Source organism: Petaurus breviceps, unplaced genomic scaffold (genome assembly GCF_028583685.1).
Source record: "Petaurus breviceps papuanus isolate PSGF00001 unplaced genomic scaffold, PetGlider_PUasm1.0 174, whole genome shotgun sequence".
Classification (NCBI taxonomy): Eukaryota; Metazoa; Chordata; class Mammalia; order Diprotodontia; family Petauridae; genus Petaurus; species Petaurus breviceps.
In genome coordinates, this window is record NW_027185761.1 from 21465921 (window position 1) to 21482408 (window position 16488).

The window sequence follows — 16488 nt, forward strand, 5'->3', positions numbered from 1 at the left end:
TAGGACATAGGGTGGTGTGTTTGTGACCACGAGGGGCTGCCCAGGCTGCAACCCCAGCCTTGTTCTCCAGGCTGGATCGGGAAAGGAGACTTTTGCCTGGGAATCTGGAAGGGGAATGGGGGTGGGGAGAAAAGCCTCCTTCAACTTAATCACATTCACATGACCAATCCCCAAATAAGAGGGAGAAATAAAATGTGTAAAGCGAAAGGGGGAGGGAGTAGAGGAGGAAAGGGCTGGTTTCTGAAGCGAAGGGGATGGGAGAGGGGAGGAGAAAGGCGGGGAGCGGGTTGGTCAGCGGCGTTAGCCCTTCCTCCTCCTCCTCCTCGTTCTCCTCCCCCTCCTCCTGCTTCCCCCGCGGGGAAGCTCTGAGGCAGCCGCGCGGATGTGAAAGTCCCTAGCTAGGCTAGGCTAGGGAGGGCAGGCGGCGGAGCCAGAGCAGGAGCCGGACAGGACTTGAGCTGCGGGCGGGCGTTACGAGAGCTGCTCGAGCCGTGCAGGAAACAGGTTTAGCAGCGAGCCCCCCCTCCCCACTTCCCACCAGCTCCCCCCACCCGCCCGCCCCCCTCCCCAGCCCCTGCCCCTCCCTCCCCGCTCTCCGGCTGCTAGCTCCGGCAGCTCCAAATGCACTCGGCTGCGCTGCAGCTCAGGAGGCGTCAGGATGGCTCCTCCTGCCGCGGGGGGCGCAGCCCGTAGCCCCCGGCTCCTGGGGGTGACGACCTCCCTGTCGCCGCAGCTGCCGCTACTGTTACTGCTGCTGCCTCCGCTGCTCCGAGGGATCGCCGCCCTGGAGATCCAACGGCGGTTCCCCTCGCCCACCCCGACCAACAACTTCGCTCTGGACGGTCCCGGGGGGAAGGTGTACCTAGCAGCGGTGAACAGGCTCTACCAGCTGTCCGGCCCCAACCTGAGCCTGGAGGTGGAGGAGGCTGTTGGGCCGGTGCGGGACAACCCTCTATGCCACGCCCCGCAGCTGCCCCAGGCCTCCTGCGAGCACCCCAAGATGCTGACCAACAACTACAACAAAATCCTCCAGCTGGACCCCGGGCAGGGCTTGGTGGTGGTCTGCGGCTCCATTTACCAAGGCTTCTGCCAGCTGAGGCGCCTGGGCAACATCTCGGCTGTGGCCGTGAGCTTCCCCCCGACGGCTGACGGCACTGAGCCGGTCACCGTCTTCCCCAGCATGCTCAACGTAGCAGCCAACCACCCCAATGCCTCCACTGTGGGCCTGGTGCTGGAGCCGCCGTCGGGGGTCCTTGGAGGTGCCAGTCCCGGAGGGACCCGGCTGCTGGTGGGAGCCACCTACACCGGCTTCGGGAGCCAGTTCTTCCCCCGGAACCAAAGTCTGGAGGACCACCGCTTCGAGAACACTCCGGAGATCGCCATCCGCTCGCTGGACACGCGTGGCGACCTGGCCAAGCTCTTCACTTTCGACCTCAACCCCTCCGACGACAATATTCTCAAGATCAAGCAGCGGGCCAAGGCTCTGCACAAACTGGGCTTCGTCCGCGCCTTCCTGCACCCGGGCACCAGTGGTGGCCCGGCGGCGCCCCACAGACGGAACGGGCCCCGGGCCCAGACCACCCCAGCCTACGCCTATCTGGCCCTAAATAGCGAGGCCAAGGCAGGAGACAAGGAGAGCCAGTCCCACAGCCTGCTGGCCCGCATCTGCCTCGGCTGGGGGCCGGCCGGGGGGCCCGGCGGGGCGGCCGCCGAGACCAAGAAGCTCACCGAGTCCTACATCCAGCTGAAGTTGCACTGCGGCGGGCCGGCCGGCAGCGAGGTCTTCAACCGTCTGGTGTCCGTGTTTCCGGCGGCGCCGGGGCCCAGCCGGCCCGAAGACCTGCTGTTCGGGGTGTTTGAGCGGGCAGCCCCAGGCGGCAGCGGCGGGGTCGGGGCACGAGCGCAGTCCGCCCTCTGTGTGTTCCGCTTTATGGACATCGAGGGCGCGATCCGGGCGGCGCGCAGAGCGTGCTTCGTGGACCCCTCGCCTGACGTGGTCGCAGTCCTGGAGAGTGTGGTCCAGGGCACCGGGCCGGCTTGCGAGAAGAAAAGGAACATCCAGGTACGGAGCGTCTTGGGAGCGGGGAGTGGGGAGCCAGAGTGCGAGGGCTGGGCAGGGAAGGTGAGTCAGCATTTGGCTGTGAGGACAGGTGTATGTTTGGGGGTGGAGGGAGCCAGAAGCCGCCTGGAATTCTGACCCCCATCTTCCTCCCTCTTCAGTCTCCTTTCCTTCTTTCCCAGTAGGTATGCTAAATTCCGAGAAAGAGCTTCCTCCTCTTTTCCCGAGGAGCCCCTGCCTCCCAAGAGCTCCCATCCTATCTCCTTTACCTTGTTTCCCGCTGTAAGTGCAGGCCCTAGATAACAGGCGTTCCCCGGGGCTGGGGCCCCACACTCCCTTCCTTGCAAGTGTTTGTCTGGGTCTCTGGGACAAACTTTTCAGCCAATCAGAAGGGCTTGCAGCTGCCCCTCTTACCGAGAGATTTGAAGCCGCCCCCTTAGAACCCTACAACTCTTTGACCCCTCGGGGTTTTTGAAGGGTTCGTTCTTCGTCATCAGGCTTTTTTCTGGAAGGTTTTCATAGCAGGATGGTAAGAAGTCCCAGGATCTTTCAGAGACTCCCTCTTAACTCTCTCTCCCCCTTGGAAGTTAGGAAGGGTCAGTGACCTGGCAGGGCGTCTTGCTTGCCTAGGTTTGTGGAGCTGAGTAGATAAGTCCCAGCTGTGAAGCGTCTGCCCTGCTCCAATGGCGAGGTTAAATCTGTGGCCGAGGCACCTGGGAGGACACTGCTTTCCCTCCCCGGTCCTTGACCCTTACCACCTCCCTTAAACTTTGTCTCTTGCTCCTCACATCTCCAGAGAATTTGCCTATCCCTAAGCAAGAGAGGCAGCGTGTGGAGCTGTCCTCAAAGCTAGGAAGAAGGCTCGAGTTCCCCTGTTGCCTCTTTTACTGTGTGACAGTGGACAAATAAATTACTTAATCTCCCAATGCTCTAGCCCAGAGGAGTCAAACGGGAAGCCCAGTCCTCCTCAGTGCTCCAGAACCAGATTTAAATGTAATTTGGAAACATTTAACAAAGTAGATTAAAATGCAGCAGAACATAGATAATGTTAATATGTGGTTTTCTATGATGATATCTGGCTACAGGGATCCTTAGGACGTTTTTATTTGAGTTTGATACCTCTGCTCTAGAGTCTAGAACCCCCCCCCACACACACACACACCCCACCAACCTACAAGTTGTAGAGAATGGGTTGGCAGACATTGGTAGATTAAGACCAAAGGCGGGAGCTGAAGAGATGCTTTCTCAAAGGATACCTTCCTATGGTCTAGCTGTCATCACCTGTACCATAGTCAGGTCTTGTGAAGGCCAGGGCAGTCAACACCCTCCGGGAGGAAGGAGAGAAGGCTGTGTGTGTGTGTGTGTGTGTGTGTGTGTGTGTGTGTGTGTGTGTTGTTTATAAACTTTTGGTTTGATGGGGAGTTACTCAGACTCCTCTTTGGGTTAGCACAGAGCCAAGCACGTGGTGGTTTTTCACCCACCCCCCTCTTCCTTTGGGAATCATCTTCATTCCCACGTTCCCCAGGCCTCGGTGACCATTGGTGACTCAGAAACTGCTTGGGTTGCTGCCTTCTTCTTGGAGGGAGCTGGGGAGGGCAGGAGCTTTGGAGGGGGCTGGGGCTATCCCAGCTGTTCTCTGTGCTCACTGGGCTGGGTTCAGCAATGGGAGGCCAGCAAAGGGGGGGGGGGAGGTTCTTCGGGGCACCTCAATGACCTTGCCTTGTGGATTCCAGGGGAAAGTTGACAAATCTGCCTTTCAACCACTTTGGGGAATATACACATTAAGAAGAGATGGGGACATTCTTCTTCCTTATTGGAAGAGGCACTAATTTGAGGAATGTGATATTTGATTTTTTTCTAAGATTTTTTTCTATTTTTGAGAAATAAAGGAACTGCTGGATTGCTTTGTGAGCCCCAGTAGAGCTGTGTGACAGGTGATGGGGCTCTGGCTGACTTTCTGCCTCTGGAGAAGGGACAGGAAGTTTCATGGGCATGGTCAGCTGTTAAAGGACCTGTCTTTCCCTCCTTTCTTTCTGTGATTTTGCTCAGTTGTGCCATCTTGGCACCAACAAATAGGGCCAGATGCCTGGCTGGCACCAGGGCCAGGATACCCAGGAGCCAACAGGGTTGTGACTTTTTAGCTTCTGGTCTGTGGTGGTGGTTGGGTCTTTATAGCATCAAGCCACTGTCTCTTGCTTAGGAAATGATAACAATTGTTGCATTAAGTACTTGAATCTTCTCCTTAACTGAGCAGATAGTGGTCAGATTCAAGGTTGGTTTTGTATGTACTAGGATTATTTGGAAGTGCACAATTCTGTATCTGTCTGAGATCCCTGCTATTTTGGATTAGAACCGAAATCTGAACCTCCTGCAGAGAGATGTCTCAGGGACCCTCGTTGGGCCTCCTTGTCTCCTAAATTCCCTTGTACAAAAGAATGAATAGACTAATCCAACCTCCTTTGGTTTTCTCAGATTTTGCAGATAAAAATAGCTAAGAAGTTTTGGGTTGGATCCCCTCAGCCTAATTCAAGAGTCCATTGGTCTGAGTATCTGTCTATTTCTCTAGAATCAAATACAAAATTAGCTCTTCAAAGCCCCTTATAACTAGCCCCCTCCTTTTCTTCAGTCTTCTTATACCTTCCTCCCCAACATGGACTCATCATTCTGGTGGCCCTGGCCTCCTGGCTGTCCCTAGAACAAGATATTCCATCTCTCAGCTCCAGGTATTTTCTCTGGCTGTCCTCTGTGCCTGGAACATGTTTCCTCTTCATCTCCACCTACTGCCTTCCCTGACTTCTTTGGGGTTTCAGCTAAAGTCTAATCTTCTACAGCAACCCTTTAAGAGGGTTTAGACCCTCAATTCTAGTGCTTTCCTTCTTTTAATTATTTCCTATTTATCCTGCTTATACAACTTGTTTGTTTTTTGTCTCTCCTATTAGATTGCAATCTCCTTGAGGGCAGGAACTGTCTTTTGCCTCTTTTTGTGTCTCCATTGCTTAGCACAGTACCTGGCACATAGTAGACCCTTAATAAATGTTTATTGATTAATGGATATTCATGCTTTCCACTATAGATATTAATAGGAGAAGGCAGAGTAGCCCAGTGAAAAGAACACTAATTCTGGAGTCAGAGGACCAGGATTCAAATTCTACCCGTCTCTTACTACCTTTGTGACCCCGAGCATGTCATTTAACTTTCCTAAGCTTCAGTTTCCTTTTCTGTAAAATGCCCATGGCTTCTGATGACTTGTGAGGTCCCTCAGAAACTATGTATACTTCAATACCCCAATTGACCTGTGATCTCAATAGTGTCACTACTCCCTTTCCCAGTATACCTTGAAATCCTGCTCTGCCTTCTTATTTTGAGTTTTTCTTATCTGTCTCTTTCTACCCAATTTACTAGAGTTTTTCCTACTCCTGATTCTTGCAATATTTCAGGGGTACAATTATAATACTTGGGCTATCCATTGGTTATCCCCCATCCTTTTTATCACCCTTCTGACTCCTTTCATCCCAGCATCCATTATCCTGGATGGTTTGGGTTTTGTTTGGGAGGGAGGGAGAGAGAGACAGAGAGAGAGAGAGAGAGACAGAAACAGAGACCACTTCACAGAGAAGTGATATGGGGTAATAGATTGAAAATTGGTCTTGAAGCTAGGAAGACCTGTGTTCAAGTCCTCACTTTGAACACTGACGCTGGGCAAGTTACTTTAGGCAGTTCTCTAAAAATTGAGCCACTAGGGGGTGCCATTGTGCACATGCCTCTAGTCAGGAAAACCTGAGTTCACATGTGACTTCAGACACTAGCTTTGTGACCCTGGGCAAGTCCCTCAACCTGTTTGTTCCCCTTTCCTCATCTGTAAAATGGGGATAATAATAGCACCTCCCAGCGTTATTGTGAAGATAAAATGAGATCATATTTGTAAAGCACTTGGCACAGTGCCTGAGGCATGGTAAATGTTAGCTGTTATTATTATTATTGTTGTTGTTAAAACCGTGTTGCAGGGAAGGTGTCACCCTGTACCAGTAGAGAGAGTTCCCTCATCTGGGAGTGCCCTTTACCAGTGAACTAACAGGTACAGTGCCTATATTTGTCCCATGATAATAATTGATACCTACACATCACTTTTGATATATAATGTCTTATTTGGTTCTCAGAGTTGGTACTGCATAGTTACCCTTGGATGTGAAAACTGAGGGTCTGAGAGGTTCAGTAATTTTCTTTTTTTGTTTGTTTTTTGGAGAGGGGAGGGCAGGGCAATTGGGGTTAAGTGACTTGCCCGAGGTCACACAGCTAATAAGTGTTAAGTGTCTGAGGCTGGATTTGCACTCAGGTCCTCCTGACCCCAGGGCCAGTGCTCTATTCACTGTGCCACCTAGCTGCTGGGTTCAGTAAGTTTCTTATTGTCATTTAGTTAATGAGTGTTAGTGGTAGGATTCAAACCCAGACTTGGGGTCTTCTCTGGCTCCACTATATCATCCATTGTTATTACTCTGTCTGCTTAGGACAGTCAAACTCCTTAAGATCTTTGGGGGACTGAGAGGAGGGGGTAGGGGGTGAGGGAAAGGCAATGTCAAACATCTGTAGAATGCAGTATTCACAAGTCATCCTTGGAGGGCGTTAGACACCCTGTAAAAGTTCTGATCTTTTGGAAATGTTGCTCTGAAACACCGCTGGAAAATATCGTCTCCTTCCCCCCTTGTGTTAATTTGGAAGAAAATCTGTCTGATTTTCTTTTTTAGTCGTTGAGTTTGCCAGGAAGTTAACAAGCAGTGTTTTATTTCTAGGTCCCAGGACGGGTCTGTAGATACAGGGCCTGCAAGATTGTGTTTCTCAGCCCTGCAGTATTTAACATCAATTTCCCACCTTTGAGACAATGAAATATTTGAATGTATCTTAAACTCTAGCCCTGGGAATACAGCAGGAGAACAGATTAGCAGAGAGGTGGCTGCTTCTGGGGTTAAGTTATGGGTAGGGCCTGCCTGTGTTGCCATGAGAAAATCCCAGTATTTGTGATTGTTTTTGTGGGTCCCAAGCTTTTGTTTGCCTTTTCAGAGATGTGGGAGCATTTTGGAGGATATTGCAGGGGAATTTGAGTGGATGGGACCTTGAGGTACACTGAAAAGGAGGCTAGATTTATTCAGCTCTCATTTAGTTTTGTATATATTTAAAAGTTGCTTTTCCCAATGGAAGGAAAGCTCCCAGAGGGCAGGCACTACTTAATTTCTATCTTTGTTTACACAGTACCTACCAAAGTGCCTGACATACAGTAGGTGCTTAATAATTACTGACTGATTGATTGAACCTATGATCCTTGCAGTCTGAGGGATCTCTGGTTTATTATTCTCATTTGACAGTCCAGGGGAATAACCTTTTCCAAGGTATTGTGTCTAGTTCATGGCAGAACAGGGACTAGAACCCAGCTGTTTGGATTCTCATTCGTAGGATCATAGGATGTAAAGAAAGCCAGAAGGGAATCTGGACTAGATGACCCCCTAACTTTTCATTTAACAAACAAGAAAACTGACACCCAGAAAAGTTAAGTGAATGCTTAAGCTTACACAGGTAGAAAGGGCACAGCCAGATCTCAGAGGCCTTCTCACTACCAGAGTATTCCTTCTATTTTCTTCACCAGGCTGTCTTCTGTTTTCCATAATTCTGTGCATTTTTCATACTATACTGACCCAGGGGTCTGTGATTTCATGGGTGTGGGTACCCCTTCTGCCAACACAGATCAAAAACCCTCTGTAAGTTAGTCAGGAATTCCTGTGGCCCCCAAATTCATCCTCATGTGACCAGCTTGACAATTAGGCTCTCCATGTTTGGCTAGGCCTGCCCACAGACAGCAAAAGAGATTTTCATCTGGTGGTGTTTGACGGGCAGATATGCTATGTGGTCAAGAAAAAGGTTTTGGAGTAAGATTTAGGATTGTCTAAGGGCAAAGTTAGGGGATTTCCTAGATTCGTAGATGGTCAAAATCAACAGGGACCGCATAGATGATCTAATCCAATGCCCTCGTTTGATATGATAGGAAACTGAGGTTCAGAGAGGGGTAGGGATTTTACCCAAAGGCCACTGAATAAATTATTGACTCATCGGGGACTAAAGTTCCAGGCTCCTGACTCTGTATGCCTCTCTGTATAAAATCAGATGTTGATTACTTTGGGCCATGGAGTAAGGCCAACTGTGCTCCTTCTCAATTAGAACAGGATGGTAAAAAGCACCAGAAATACTAATAAACAGCTCACATCTGCTTAGCACTCTAGAGTTTAGAAATCACTTTCTTCTCAAGAACTCCAGGAGATGTTTAGTGAAAGTGTCATTCACATCTTACAAATGAGGAAAAGAAATTGAGGCTCATGGAGGATGTTACTTATACACGTGATTTGGCTAATAAAAGGCAAAATAGAGACTTGAACTCAGGTCTTCTGATGTTAACTCCTCTGTTCTTTCCAGTATATCATGCTTAGCAACCACATGTGTGAACTTGGTCAATTCTTTCAACTTTCTGGGCCTCAGTTTTCTCATCTATAAAATGGGTTGTAATATGATCCCTTTGTTGTTGTTTAGTCATGTCCAATTGTGACCCCATTTGTAGTTTTCTTGACAAAGATACTGGCATGGTTTGCATTTCTTTTTCCAGCTCATTTTACAGATGAGGAAACTGAGACAAACAGGGTGAAGTGACTTGCCCAGGGTCACACAGCTAGTAAGTGGCTGAGGCCAGATTTGTACTTAGGAAGAGGAGTCAGCCCTGTGCGCTATGCATTATGGCACCACCTAGCTGCCCATATGATCCCTCAGGGATCTTATAACTACGTATGTCTATGATCCTGTACTGATTTTGTCTTGTAGGCTAGAGGGAGCCGTTGAATGTTCTTCAGCAAGGAGGAGTGAAAGTCTTATAGAAAGTCATGTGTTAGGAAGATTCATGTTGCAGCAGACTGCAGAGTACTTATTGGATTTGGGAAGGAAAGAGGTCAGCTGGGAAGCCACCCATGTTATAGACCAAGAGATAGTTGTTTTGTTTTTTCCCTAGTTACTGATTGTGGTTATTGGGATTGGTTATGAATATTGGTGACCAATGAATGGTGGCCACAGCTGGGGAACAGAGTCTGAGTGGAGTTTAGAAAATGGAAGAGAAATAGACAGAGAGACAGACATAAAAATACAGAGACAGAGAAAGAGAGAGATAGACAAATATAAAAACACAAAGATGAAGGGGAGATACAGAGAGAGATAGGGAGGGAGACAGAGAGAGAGAGAGAGAGAGAGAGAGAGAGCGCTTGCCAGCCAAACAATCCCACCGTTTGAGGAGTCTCTGTTGACTAAATGACAGGAGATAATGATGGAGCTTGCAAAGAAACTCTGCGTTTCCCAGCCCCATAACACAGTGCTTTGTGATTTCAGGATTTGATGGCCAACAGTGGTTTGTATGATAAAGGCTTGTTAACCCAAATACGCCACATGGGCAGCTTTATATAAACAATCCCAGTCTGTTGGACACTTGAATTTTGAAATGATAGCTCAAAGCCAACAGCAAAATGTTCCTAAAGCAAAAATTTGGTCTTCTGGGGATATGACGCATTTTTTACTCACTTGGGAAATGGACCATGAGGGCTTTTTGCCATGGCTGGAAGGGGAAAGATTCAGGGAAATCGGATTTTTTATTCACAACTCACAAATATTTGCAAATAAATTTGACAAGGAACAAGACAATGATCTGCCAGTTTTGTTGGTCGTGGGTTCTTTGGATGTTAAGAGCTAGAAGGAATTTAGACATCAGAATAACCTCCTCATTTCACAGATGGGGAAACTGAGGCCAAATGATTTGTCCAAGGTCACATAGCTAGTTAGTTGTAGTTCTTATTTCTATGCCAAGATTCTCTCTACTCCACCTTTTCTCCGTAATAATGCCCTGTCTTTCCATCCCCACCCTAGGCTAGGACTGGTGTGGGCTGTGTCTTCTAATTCTTTTCTAGGCAGCAGCTTGTGATAGATACAATGTTGGCCTGTGTCTGCGCTCTTGTTCTTATATGAATGACTTATTGGAACCTCAGTTTTCTCACTTATAAAACAGACAAAATAATGCTTATGCCACCTGCTCACAGGGTTGCTGCACTAAAAACGCAGAGAAACTTGAAAACACTGTACCAATGTGGCCTAGTAGCGTTCCAGGGCCCAGTATAGAGTGTTACTTTCCCGGGAGGCTCAATAAAACTTGTTAATTAACTCAAGAACTTCACAGCATCTTTCTGAAAACTCCGCTTTTTATCATCTGTTCGGAAACCTATTGCCTGTAGCATAATGTCCCAAAGCGATGAGCCTGGCATCCTTTCCCCCCACCCCACCCTCACTGAGAAAGCCAGAAAAACAAAACCTATCGGTGACATTTGAGTTTTTCTATAATCTGGCCCCACCCTTCCTCTTCGACTTTATCTCCATCCCTCCTCAACAGCCCACTTCCCCTTTCTTTTCTTTCATCCATTTATAGAGTATTAGCGTCTTTGAGGAGCTAAAAGGGACCTCAGTGCACTGGTCAGTCACTCTCTAGATGTACCTGCCCAAAAATCACCTCTGCAACACTCCCTGAAAATTGTCCTTCAGCCTTGGCTTGAAGATCTCTAGTAACCAGGAGCCCACTATGTCCTGAGGCAGCCCTTTGTCTGTGGCTCTGATTCTGAGGAAGTTCTCCCTCCCTCATCCACATCGGAAATAGTCCCCCTTGTCATTTTGGCCCATTGGTCCTGGTTCTGCCCTCTATTACACGGAGATGTGTGTGCGTGCATGTGAGTACGTGTGTTGGTTTGTGTGTGTTTTGTCATCTCAGTGAGATTTTCAACTCCTCAAGGATACCATGTCTCCTTTCCATGTCCCACAGTGTCCAGCACGAGCTTGAACTCTTGGTAAAAGCGTGATCATTTTTGATAAATTGTATGATGATAAGCTCTGGGATACCTGAAGACATTTGTTATGTTACCTTCTCTTTTAAGGGGCAAAAAGTGCTGAGTGAGAATGAAACCAGCGCCTCAGCGGCCTTCTCTGCTGTGTTTTTTATAAGGTTCAGGGAGTATGCTTGAATGAAAAGGAATGACCCTTTTATTTCCTCCATGGCTCAGTGAGCCCCAGCAAAGGGTGTCCTCTTTAGGGAGGAATGAATTACTGTTGACTGGCAGCAGCAAGAAGTAGAGAGAATGGGATATGGCCATCCTGGGTGTTCAGGACCCAGCCCTGCCCCTGGCCTACTCTGTTCCCTTGGCCATCTGCCTTCCCCTCTCTGTGCCTTAGTTTCTTTCTCAGTAAATTGAGGGGGGAAGACAAGATTCCTAGGGTTCTCCCGACCCCCTGAATTCTAAAAATCTCTGACTTGACCTGTCCGCTCCAGGGATTCTTAAACTTGGTGTCATGGACCCTTTTGGCAGTCTGGTAGAGCCTATATATTCAGAATATATGTTCAGAGTCATGTTTTCAAATTCATAGAATAAAATGTCTAGGATTGCCAAGGAAGTCGATTTTATTGAGATAACACTTTTCAAAATAATCTTTTTAAAGGGTGTTGGCTTCGATGACTGCCAAGGGCCCTTTGAGCTCTAAGCCCACAGATCCTACAATCCCCAGGCAATTCAAATCCCTTCCCTTCAATTCTTCCAGTATTTATTGAGTACTTACTAATGTGCTAACCCCCCAACCAACCAACCTCATGCTTCTGGAATTGAAATTGCTTTTTTATCCCTGTGGCATCTAGGCATCACAGTGAATTGAATGTGGGGCCTAGACTTGGGAAGACCTGAGTTCAAATCCTGACTCAGACACTTACTGGCTTTGTGACCCTGGGCAAGTCACTTAATCTCACTTCAGTTTACTGAACTGTAAAATGGGGATAATAAAAAAATATCTGTTTCTTGGGTTGTTGTGAGGTTCAAATATATGAGAAAGAGAGATAGAAAGTAGATTTTCTGTGCTTTTATTGAAGAGAGTAGTTGTTTATCTCTGTAACAGGAGAACTGGTGTCTGGTGTAAGTGGGAAGAACATTAGATCTGGGCCTGGAGAACCTGAACTTGAACCCCACTGCGATGCAGGCACATAGTAGGTCCCTAATAAATATCAGATGAATTGAAGTGATTTGAAAGGCTTAAGGACTGATGGATGATAGATTGGGAGCTGGAAGGGGCCTTAGCCATCATTGAGACCGATCCCGCCTCATTTACGAATGAGGAACCTGAATCAAGCCACAATGCCCAAGTTTATACAGATAGAGTCGAGATTCGCACCCAGGGCCTCTGACTACCAATCCCTATCTAACTCTTGCTCCTGGATGCCTCCTAGCTCCTTCTGTGTAGTCATACCCTCCTCTGGCCAGCGAGGGCCTTCCTCCTCACTCCAAGGCGCCAGGAGGGAGATTTAGAGGATTTATTGACTCTCAGTGCCGAAAGAGCGTATTAATAACTCACATCTGCTAAGCACTTCTGTTGGCGCTTCCCCTTCCTCTCTCTCCCCCTCCCACTGCCCTCCCAGACCTTTAAGCGGAGTGTTTGAGGACCCCTCCTTCATCGGGGGTGAGTTGGATGGAGATGGATCTGTTGGGAGTCCCAGGCTTGGGGGCGTAACTGGAGAACTCATGTTCTTAATTCATTGATATTCTCACCATAAAACAGGTCCTTGGAGGGAGGGCCTTTTACCTTTGCTCCAGCAACTGAGCCTTTGGGGAGCTTCTTGGAATGCCTCCATTTGCCAAAAGACAAGAGGAGTGAATGTGGGATTTCCCTTTCTTTCCTATTAGTTGGTAATGCACCTAGTTTCCAACATGCCAGGGAAAGGGAGGGCACCCCTCAGTCTAATTCAATCGTCTACTGCTCCAGAGAGCTAGACTGATATAAATTGATATTAATTAATTTCAATTACTGTTGATATTAATATGAGGAGACAGAGTCGTGGAGTCAGAGACCCTGGGTTCAAATACTAACTTTGCCTGCGTGACCTTGGGTTAGTCATCTAACATCCATGGAGCTCAGTTTCCAAGCCTCCAAGGGCCCTTCCATACAACTAGGTGTATTTGGAGTTAAGAAGACCTGAGTTCAAATCCTCCCTCAGACATTTCCTAGCTATTTGACCCTTATACTACTTAAGTTCTCAGGCTCAGTTTCCTCATCTGTAAAATGGGGATAATAATAGCCCCTATCTCAGAGGGTTGTTGAGAAGATTAAATGAAAAAGCACATGTAACGCTCTTTGCACACCTTAAAGCATCATGCTGCTTGAAATCCCTCTATGCCTTCTCATCTTGAATTACTCTTGTCCATCTCTTGCCACCCAATGGAGATCTTCCTTCCTTTCCTCAGTCCTGAAAATGTTTTTGTGTGCACTAGTGTGGGCTACCCATTGGTTATCCCTCTTCCTTCTTACATGACCAAGTCCTTTATCCATTTCTGATCACACATGTCCTGGATAGTTTCAGAGAGGCAATGGGAGAGAGAATAGAGACCTAACCTCAAAACTAGAAATGCCTGCGACCAAGTCTTGCTGATGATACATACCAGTTGGGTGAGCCTGGGTAAATCACTTAACGTTTCGGGCCCTGAGCAGAGGAGGTGCCAGTCTTCTGTGGTGGATACAGTTCCCCTTTCTGGGAGTTCCTTATACCAGTGAAATCCTACGTTTAGTCCCTCCCACTCGCTCTCTCTCCCCAATGTCAGTCATCATTGGTAATATGCCATAGCGGTCCTAGACACGCCTTTTCCTCGAGAGTTTTGATTCATCTGACATCCCCCAGGATGGGCACTGCAGCTGGACAGTAGCTGGACATGGAGCTGGCCAGGAGGAGGAGAGCAGGCTAGATTGCATTTGGGAAACTGTATGGCCAGCCTCTCAGTGATTCCAAGCTGCTCCCCACTATGGGAGCCTGATTCCTAATGGCAGCATTGTCTTGGCAATGTGAGGCGGCTGTGAGTCATGGGATGCCAGGATCTTAGAAGACTCATGATCACAGAATGTAAAATGTATAGACACACTCGTTGAATAACGCCTTCACAGACATATGCTCCTGTTCCCACACTTGCACACAAGCGCACAGACATTATCACACAAACCCCTGTGCTCTGATTGAAATATCCACACACCTACACACACCTGTTCCCTTTCAGCACATGTATGCACTAACACACACATGTCTTATATAGATACACGTGAACACACTCACATACTTAGCTATGCTCCTTCTAGCCTTTACAGCCACCCTCTAGGCCCCTTAAGTCTTCTCTTCCCTGATTGTTTCTGGTACATGTGGTGAGGAATAAAGGAATTCAGGATGTCTTTAAGACAGCCCAAGATGACCAACGCACTGGGGCCAATGAATGGATGGTGTTGGGGGCCACTGAAAACCTGGATCCCTAAAGCTATAGCTACTGCATAATCACTAAGACCCTCGTTAGAACCATGTGTATTAACAAGAAGATGAGACACAGGGTAGCAGGGAAAGCTCACACACCTTCCCAGTGAGTCAAAGGGTGGTTTGAGGAGGAAAATCCTCTGCCTCCTGCCGTGGACAGGATCGGAAGCTGGGCTATTATTCCTGGAGTTTTGTTCAGCCCTAAATTGGTGATCCTAAGATCAGACTCTTGGAACCTTTTCTTTTCTCGTGTGACCTTCCCTGGGCCTTGGTTTCCTCATCCGTAAAATGGTGGGTTAGTCTAGGTGACCCCTGACGTCTCTTCTGCCTCTAGATCTGAGATCCTATAATCTTGTACCTCTATCACCAATTGATTTTCCATTATCATTCCCACGAATGTTCTGTCCACTGGGAAGAAGCAGACTGGGAGCAGGGAGACCTGAGTTCTGGCCCAAGCTTGGTCACTAAGGAGTTGTGTGATCTGGGCAAATTTCTCTACTTCTCTGGGCCTCATCTGCCAAATGGAAGTGATATATGATTGTTATGAGAGGAGAATGAGAAAATGGAGGTAAATAGATCCAAAGAATATAAAATGATGATTGAACATGGCCCCAGGAAGGCACAGGCCTGGTGGGCCACAATCCCTTTTCCAAAGACCTTGGCCTGAAGCATCTTCTGTGATTCCTGTAGGGGGGCCTGAAGAGACCTGACTTGGTGGGGCATCCAAGCACGAAGGAACTTTGTGGGGGGAAAAATGATAGAATAATAAATAATGGAACATGTTAAAGTTTGCTGTGTTCTTTCCTTATCACCCAGTAGACCTCTATTTTTATCTTTATTTCACAGATGAGGAAATCAAGACTTAGAAAAAGGTGATTTGTCCATGGTCACACAGCTAATAAATGTCTGAGGCAGGATTCCCACCCAGAACTCCTGAGTCTGAGCCTTTTAAAAAGTTCTAGGCTCATAGAATATTTGGAGCTGGAAGGGACTTTTAGGCTCCCATTTTATAGATGAAGAGACTGAGGCTTGGGGGTATAGGTGATTTGCTCAGTGTCATGCTGGTGGTCACTAGCAGAGGATGGTCTTGAACCCAAGCATCCCACCCTTCAGTCCTGCAACATGACCAGTGTGCCATATGCCTTCATCTTTCTCCCTCCTGCAGCCAAATATCTCCATTGGCAAGCTGTCTCAGTCACCCCTCTTCTGCTGATCCTCCAAGATGGCGGCATATTAGGACAACCTCCCCCCAAAGTCACCCCCTGCTCCAGCACCAAGACCCCAGTGCACCCCTGGGCAAGCCCAATGGTGACATCTTCCCAACATATTAATGAGGACAAGGAGAGACAGAGCTGGAGTGTTTGAGGCATTTTGAAACGTAATTACTAAAATGCTGCCATCTCAGTGGTGGGAGATCCCAAAAAAGTTTGCAACGAATACCCTAATTAATTTGGAATCCTTTCTTTTCCCATGACAAATGAGACGGGTACATTTGTCTTTAAATAGTTTGTGGTCTGATTGTTGATGCTCTGTGTGTGTGTGTGCATGTGTGTGTGTGCGTGTGTGCCTAGAGTAGAGAGCAGGGTATGAACAAGATGCCATCATATCTTGTTCAAGTTAAGTATTTTGTGAACAGCATACAGCATTAGATACACACATTTCAGCTCTAACACAACATGGTGAATTTCTTTTGGCTGTGTGTGTTTGGGGAGGGGCATGTGAGGGTGTGTGTGTGTTGTGTGTGTGTGTGTGTTGGAGAGGTATGATATGGGGGTGGGAGTGAGTGTGTTTGTGTATGTGTTGTGTAGGTGTGCATATGGGGGTGGGAGTGTGTGTGTGCATGTGTGTTGTGTAGGTGTGCATATGGGGGGGTGGGAGTGTGTGTGTTATGTAGGTGTGCATACGGGGTGGGAGTGTGTGTGTGTGTATAGTGTAGGTGTTCATGTGGGGGGGTGGGAGTGTGCATGTGTGTGTGTGCATGTGTGTTGTGTAGGTGTGCATAATGGAAGCTGCCAGCACTTATCCTTTTATGGCCTTGTGATTG

The 16488-nt window shown here is 47.9% G+C and overlaps 1 protein-coding gene across 1 annotated transcript in view; it reads left to right on the forward strand.

The window, feature by feature from the left end:
* The first annotated feature begins 606 nt into the window (after positions 1-606).
* Positions 607-16488, forward strand: part of PLXND1 (plexin D1) — a 204848-nt gene continuing 188966 nt past the window's right edge. The window contains exon 1 of the mRNA XM_069083882.1: positions 607-2062. Within this exon, the coding sequence (XP_068939983.1) occupies positions 659-2062 (1404 nt within the window). The 5' untranslated portion in view covers positions 607-658. The remainder of the gene's footprint in view (positions 2063-16488) is intronic.